Below are 7,291 nucleotides of genomic sequence, written 5' to 3'. Positions count from 1 at the left end.
GCCAATACAGAGTGTGAAAACAGAAATAATGACAAGTCTACATTAAACCTTAATAAGACCTCATTCAGTGTACTGTGTTCTGTATTGGGGTGTTAGGATATCAATTAGAAACCTTAAGGTATATTATGCAACAGACTAGACCCCAACTATTTTCTATTTTTGACATTATGGTGAGGATAGGATGTTTCAGTCCAGGTGCGATTCTAGTGACACACAGCTTTTATCAAAACAAACTTTGTTTAACAACACAGTTGGACTATAACAAATGAATTAGCTCAACTTTTTAACAATTGAACAAAACTTAAACATGATAAGATACAATTCTTAACTGCTAACTTGTCACTACAAGTTCCAATCAAGCAATATTTTTCTTATAGATTTAAGCCCCTCTTTATCATTAGTTAGCAAAACACAGGCATTGTTGTTTTGGCTTAGGTTACCAGGTTTGGAGCTTTCGGAAAGCCTTTGGAGAGAGAGAAAGGCAGTGATATGCTGTTTTCTTCAGGCTTTTGCTACCAAATAAACCTGTTGGACTTTAACCTGGTGGTGTGAGACTTCTTACTGTTCTTCAGGCAGCCCAGGCAGCAACTCCTCTTGGTTTAAAATGAAAATGAAACCGGTCTGTTTCTGCAAGCTTAGCTCCTCCCATTAATCACAAGATTCTGTCACTGTGAATCAACCTAATTAAAACTCACCATGACTCTGCATACCTAGTCTAAAGTCCCTGAGGAACTTAAATACACAAAATGTCCATTACCTCTATAAAGTAACACATTCCCAGCTAAACTCAGTTATTATCCTTCTCTGCACAGTGGTGCTCTATGTTTGCCAGACAAATTGACTCTTGTAACAAAACTTTGCCTCTTAAAACAGCCCAAATCTTACACATAAATATATATTAAAATAGCACAGTGTCATCACTGGTGCCACACTTATAGCAAGGATATTAATAAGGCTGAGTGGATGAATCAGAAAAAATCTGTCCAGTATAAGGAAATACCTTCTTAGGTATTATGCCACCTTCTTAGGTGGCACTGTGGCACAGCGATTAGCACTGCTACCTCATAGCACCAGGGTCCTGGGTTCAAATCCTGGCTTGGGTCACTGTCTGTGTGGAGTTTGCACATTCTCCTCGTGTCTGCGTGGGTTTCCTCCCACAGTCCAAAGATGTGCGGGTTAGGTTGATTGGCCATGCTAAGAAATTGCCCCTTAGTGTCCAGGGATGCGTAGGTTAGAGGGATTGGTGGGTGTAATATATGGAGGTAGGGCCTGGGTGGGATTGTGTTTGATGCAAACTCGATGGGCCAAAGGGCCTCTTTCTGCACTGTAGGGTTCTATGATTCTACGACCTGGCTTAAATTCTTAGCTTGAGTGACTGTCTCTGAGGAGTCTACACATTCTCCCCGTGCCTGCGTGGGTTTCCTCCAGGTGCTCTAGTTTCCTCCCACATGCCAACAATGTGCACGTTAGGTGGATTGGCCATGCTAAATTGCCCCAAGGTTTGCAAAGGTTACTGTTTAGATGGATTGCCATAGTAAATTGCCTCTTAGTATCCAAAGATGAATAGTTTAGGTGGTATGGCCATAGTAAATTGCTTCTTAATGTACAAAGATGAGTACATTAGGTGGTTTGGCCATGGTAAGTGCACAGGTTTATGGGGATGGAGTGGAACTCGACGGGAGGCAAGATGGGATTCCATGCTCTTTTGGAGAGTCGGTGCCTTTTTCCGCACTGTAGGGATTTTGTGGTTCTATGAATTTTAGAGGGTTTGATGATCCAATGTCCTGGTGCATGCCTGGTTGGAAAGACTGGGATTTTGATTTCCTTGAAGGATAATTCTGTTGAGAGATTAGATTCCTTGTATTAGGGAGCAAATTGGAAACTCCAAGGTATTTTATGAAGTTAGCCCAGATCCCAACTTATTTTGATTTTGGCATTGGCGTGAGCATAAGGTATTTCACTCTGGGTATGATTTAATTGACCCACTAGAAAGCTTTTATTAAAACAAACTTTAATTCTGACAACACTGTTAAAATATTGGCGTTTATTGGTAGGGGGATTGAATTTAGGAGTCGCAGTGTAATGTTGCAACTGTACACTACTCTAGTGCGGCCGCACTTGGAGTACTGTGTGCAGTTCTGGTCCCCGCATTACAAGAAGGATGTGGAGGCGTTGGAGAGGGTGCAGAGGAGGTTTACTAGGATGTTGCCTGGTATGGTGGGGAGGTCCTATGAGGAGAGACTGAGGGATTTAGGGTTGTTTTCGTTGGAAAGAAGGCAGCTAAGAGGGGATCTTATTGAAACATATAAGATGATTAGAGGTTTAGATAGGGTGGATAGTGATAGCCTTTTTCCTCGGATGGAGAAAGCTAGCACGAGGGGGCATGGCTTTAAATTAAGGGGGGGTAGCTACAGGACGGATGTCAGGGGTAGGTTCTTTACCCAGCGGGTGGTGAGGGATTGGAATGCCCTGCCTGCTGCAGTTGTAAATGCGTCTAGTTTGGGGGCGTTTAAGAGATCTCTGGATAGGTTTATGGACGAAAAGGGATTGGTATAGGCTAGTGGGTCATTGTTTTTGTAACTGGTCGGCGCAACATCGTGGGCCGAAGGGCCTGTTCTGCGCTGTAATGTTCTATGTTCTATGTTCTATGTTCTATATAAAACAGAAGTAGCAAAATTTTCACCAATTAGAAATATTAAACATTAAACATTAAAACCTAGCTATCTCTATAGTTTCAATGTAAGCAGTATCCTCATAGACATAATTCCCTCTTCAGAATTATTTAGTACAAAAACAGATATAATGATGTGGGTGTTGCGTTTCCAGCCTTTTAACCCCACTGGACAGATACAGAAAGACACATAGCTTCTGACTGTCATATAGTAGCTCCAGAGAAAGATCCACCCTAAAACAGCAGAATCTCAGGAAAGAGACTCCTATCCTGGCAGATTCCAGTCCCAAAATCCAGAGAGAAGAGACACAAAGAAAGCAATCTCTTTCTAAAGATCCCAAGCAGCAACTGAACTGGGTTTCTCTGTGTAAGCCTAGCTCCATCCAGTCACATGATTTTCCATCACTCAAACTAACCAAGCCTCCCTCTACAAAGCCCCAGGGAAAAAAAACACAAAAAATAACAACCCTGCATGAGTCCAGATTAAAACAAACAATGTAGCAATTAAGAACAATTATGCTGCTGCAGTAACAGCAGGGCTGCCAGATGCAGACAAAATGGCAATAAAGCAAACTCCTAAAACAGATCTTGCGCAAGAAACATGACCTAAGTACATTCCTTGGAGATATAGCATTCGTCACACTTGGACACAGAGTACTCTGAGTCAATGGCTAACTGACAATCAGATGACAAAGGTTACTGCGAAAAGGAACTCGTGGTGGTTTACACAGCAGGGATCACAAAACTTTTTAGCTTGAGGAAGAGGTTTTGGCAATTTGCCCCTTAACCATGTGAAAAATGCACGATGTCCTTAAGCACTTGCTGACTCTGTAATGATCAGTGTTTTCTGAAAAATGTCGCAATCATGAGGTTGTTGGTAATAAGTAGCAGTTGATCCACACCGAGCCCTGAACCTGCAATAGTGTTACGTCGGTCGGACGCAGGAAGCTGCTTTCTAACTTCAGTTAAGGGTGAGCAGCATTGTTGAGGAGGGCTCCAAGCGCGTTTACTGCGAGAATTCCGACAACCGTGACCAAGCCACGGAAAACCGGACTGCTGGCCCCGGCAACCTCTATCAGACCGCTGGTCACCACTTGCACCATGGCTTGACCAGGATCCAGGAACTCGGAACTGGCGAACCGATAGATTCCCACAATCGCCTCGTAGCCCAGCGGTCGCAATGGGGAACCCCCCGTGTTTGCCGGGTTGATAATTTTACCCTGGATCAGCCCTTCCACTTCCTTAAAGATTTCCATTTCATCGCTTTCGCTGGTCCCTCTACAGCTGTCAAACAACTTGCCCACGCGCAGCTTGTTCTGTAGCTGTCGGACAGGGAGATGCACCACCTTCTTCTCCGGACTCATTGATTTCATAAACGCAAAGGAGAAATCTCTGTTGTATTTGAGGACGTCCTGCCCCTCTGCTTCCGCGTTGCCATTCAGACAGGGGTCGTTGTTCTGGTCATGCGGGTAGCTGCAGCAAAGTGCCGTCCACACCAGCCCGGGCACTGAGACCCTGTTTTTCATTTTCGTCCCGGTGGGGTTGGCGGCGCCCGTCACCAGATAGGTGGACCGGCCCGACTTGTGGCATATCCGTGCCAACTTCTGGACGACGGACTCTGCCTCCTGGTACCAGTTGACGTTGGCCGCATGCTCCTCGGGCACCGCGTTGGTGAGGGTGCAGGTGGCTGTGGCACTCTCCTTGTCATTGAGCGAAAATGGGTAGAGATGGCCCCGGTCATAGCCGGAGTCCTGGTAATCCACATCCGCCGCCTGTCGGTTACTAAGCTCCGTGCTGCTGCTTCGCATTGAAGGTGCAGCGTTTTGGTCATCGATCTGTAAACAATGCAGAAAAAAGAAAGCGTCAGGAAAATTAAAACTTGGCAATGTGTTCACTGCAGTCTGACCTCTCAGTAATCAATACCCTCCATCAGGCAGCAAATTTCAAAGCGGGGTTGTTGGATCAGCTATGATCTCCTAGAATGGTAGATCAGGCTGAAGGGGCTGAATGGCCTCCTGCCTCCTTGTGATCAAGAGTCAGTCAGAGTATCAGTGCACACATTGTCAGCACAACATTTTATTTCCATTCCAGAGTTATGGGCAAAGAGATATTCACCTGGCTTTGCAAAAATATACCATAAAATATCTGGAAAGAATAAAAAGAACATTTGAAAATGGTCATTATGGGAAGGGCAATAATATTCACACTTTCTACATAGATCGCAGTACACCCTGAGAAATTTCAATATCTTAAAAGAAACATTACAGACATTCCAAACTGGTGAGTAAGGAAGTATTCATTAAGAAACCCCACCAACGCCTCTACTTTATCAGTAAGAAGTCTCACAACATCAGGTTAAAGTCATAGAAATCTACAACACCGAAAGTGGCCATTCGGCCCATCAAGTCTGCACCAACCACAATCCCACCAAGGCCCTACCCCCATATCCCTACATATTTACCCACTAATCCCTCTAACCAATGCATCTCAGGACACTAAGAGGCAATTTTAGCACAGCCAATCAACCTAACCCATACATCTTTGGACTGTGGGAGGAAACCAGAGTACCCGGAGGAAACCCACGCAGACACAAGGAGAATGTGCAAACTCCGCACACTCAGTGTCCCATTCCGGGAATCGAACCCAGGTCCCTGGAGCTGTGAAGCAGCAGTGCTAACCACTGTGCTAACCCAACAGGTTTATTTGGTATCACAAGCTTTCGAAGTGCTGCCCCTTCCTCAGGGTGACTCACCCATGAGCTCCATGGACAAATACATGAATAGGATGGGAATAGAGGGCTATGGTGCCCGGAAGGGTAGGGGGTTTTAGTTCAGACGGGCCGCATGGTCGGTGCAGGAATGGAGGGCCGAATGGCCTGTCCCTGTGCTGTAATTTTCTTTGTTCTTTGTCCTTTGAAGAGAGGAAGAACATAAGAACATAAGAAATAGGAGCAGGAGTAGGCCATCTAGCCCTTCGAGCCTGCCCCGCCATTCCATAAGATCATGGCTGATCTGTCGTGGCTCAGTTCCACATTCCCGCCCTCTCCCCATAACCCTTAATCCCCTCTCTTATCAAAAACCCATCAACCCGCTTCTTAAAAATATTTAGCGAGGCAGCCTCCACCACTTCAACGGGCAGAGAATTCCAGAGATTCACCACCCTTTGAGTGAAGAAGTTCCTCCTCAACTCCGTTCTAAACCACCCCCCTTTATCTTGAGGCTGTGCCCCCTAGTCCTACTGTCCTTTCTGAGCGGGAAGAGTCTCTCCACCTCTATCCTATCCATCCCATTCATCATCTTATACGTCTCAATGAGATCTCCCCTCATTCTTCTAAACTCTAACGAGTACAAGCCTAGTTTATTCAGCCTCTCCTCATGGCTCAACCCCCTCAACTCCGGCATCAGCCTAGTAAACCTCCTCTGCACTCCCTCCAAGGCCAAAATATCCTTGCGCAGGTGCGGCGCCCAAAACTGCACACAGTACTCCAGCTGCGGCCTCACCAATGCCCTATACAGCCGCAGCAAGACCTCCCTCCTTTTATATTCAATCCCCCTCGCTATGAAGGCCAGCATCCCATTCGCCTTCCTGACCACCTGCTGCACCTGCAGGCTGGGTTTTTGTGACTCATGCACAAGGACCCCGAGGTCCCTCTGCACCGTCGCCTGCTGCAGTTTTTCACCACGTAAGTAATAGTCCTTCCTACCATTATTCCTACCAAAGTGGACCACCTCGCACTTGCCAACATTAAATTCCATTTGCCATTTCCTGGCCCATTCGCCCAGCCTATCTAGATCCTTCTGCAGACTCTCCACACCCTCCGCACAATTTGCCTTTCCCCCAATCTTGGTGTCATCAGCAAATTTCGAAGGCTCAGCTGTATCTAAATCCCAGTGAGATATGATGGGCCAAATGGCCTTTTTCTGCACAGCAACAATTTGTTGCTATTACAGAGCTCCCTTTCTGTGTTTTACGGTATATATATTTATAAATACTATCCAGCTGGCAGAGAGTTAGAACCGAGCCCAGGAACGTACAGTAGTTTTGACTGCCTGCAGGGTTAGCTCAGAGTCAGAAACGCCTCTTGCTGGATTATTTTTTGGGAGAGGAACAAACTTTTATCCCCTAATGTTTCATCTAGTTGGATGAACAGACAATAAGTGACCCCCACCCCCCCCCACCAAAAGTCAGACTGTTTTGGGAACGCAACAAGACACCAGAGGACTCAGTTACCTGGGGTTCCTGGAACCAGGGGCTGGGTCTATAAGCTTCACTCTGTCCCATGCTGCAGGGGTACCTGTAAGCAGAGTAGACAGGGATCCGCAGATCTGTCCTGTACAGGGTTCCGAAGTGGTAGTGGTTCTTGTAGCGCTGGCAGATCCGGACCCGGCCCCTGCTGGGGAATCCCTGCGGCGGGATTCCCTTCCGAAAGAACCAGCCGCAGGTCTGGAAGTCCCGGACCAGCTCCCCCAGCACCGTCCCGGGACACAGGAGTGCCACCAGGAGCAGCAGCGGGGCTGAACTCTCTCTCCCCATTTGTTCCTGTCCTGGTTCAGCAGCGGGGCACTTCAGTCTGCCAGCTTCACTGTTCCGGTTCCACTCAGCGCGACTTCGCCACCTATT

General features: G+C 46.7%; 1 protein-coding gene across 1 annotated transcript; it reads right to left on the bottom strand.

The window, feature by feature from the left end:
- Positions 1 to 2,659: 2,659 nt before the first annotated feature.
- LOC145350646 (endonuclease domain-containing 1 protein-like) lies at positions 2,660 to 7,263 on the bottom strand. Its single transcript, XM_080199857.1, has 2 exons — positions 6,902 to 7,263; positions 2,660 to 4,506 (listed from the first exon to the last, which is right to left on the bottom strand). The coding sequence occupies exons 1-2, from the start codon at positions 7,202 to 7,204 to the stop codon at positions 3,637 to 3,639; spliced, it is 1,173 nt and encodes a 390-aa protein (XP_080055983.1). The 5' UTR covers positions 7,205 to 7,263; the 3' UTR covers positions 2,660 to 3,636.
- Positions 7,264 to 7,291: the final 28 nt, after the last annotated feature.

This window comes from Carcharhinus amblyrhynchos, chromosome 12 (genome assembly GCF_965287045.1).
Source record: "Carcharhinus amblyrhynchos chromosome 12, sCarAmb.v2.hapA, whole genome shotgun sequence".
In the NCBI taxonomy this organism is placed as follows: Eukaryota; Metazoa; Chordata; class Chondrichthyes; order Carcharhiniformes; family Carcharhinidae; genus Carcharhinus; species Carcharhinus amblyrhynchos.
Note: the sequence above shows the minus strand (reverse complement) of the source record. Positions and strands in the feature narration are given on the sequence as shown.

What these genes read in the sequence shown, in the direction of transcription:
- LOC145350646 (XM_080199857.1), bottom strand. Translation starts at nt 7,204, where the DNA reads ATGGGGAGAGAGAGTTCAGCCCCGCTGCTGCTCCTGGTGGCACTCCTG. An exon ending in CCTGGTTCCAGGAACCCCAG is followed by an intron (nt 4,507 to 6,901) that starts GTAACTGAGTCC and finishes CATTGTTTACAG; the next exon opens with ATCGATGACCAAAACGCTGC.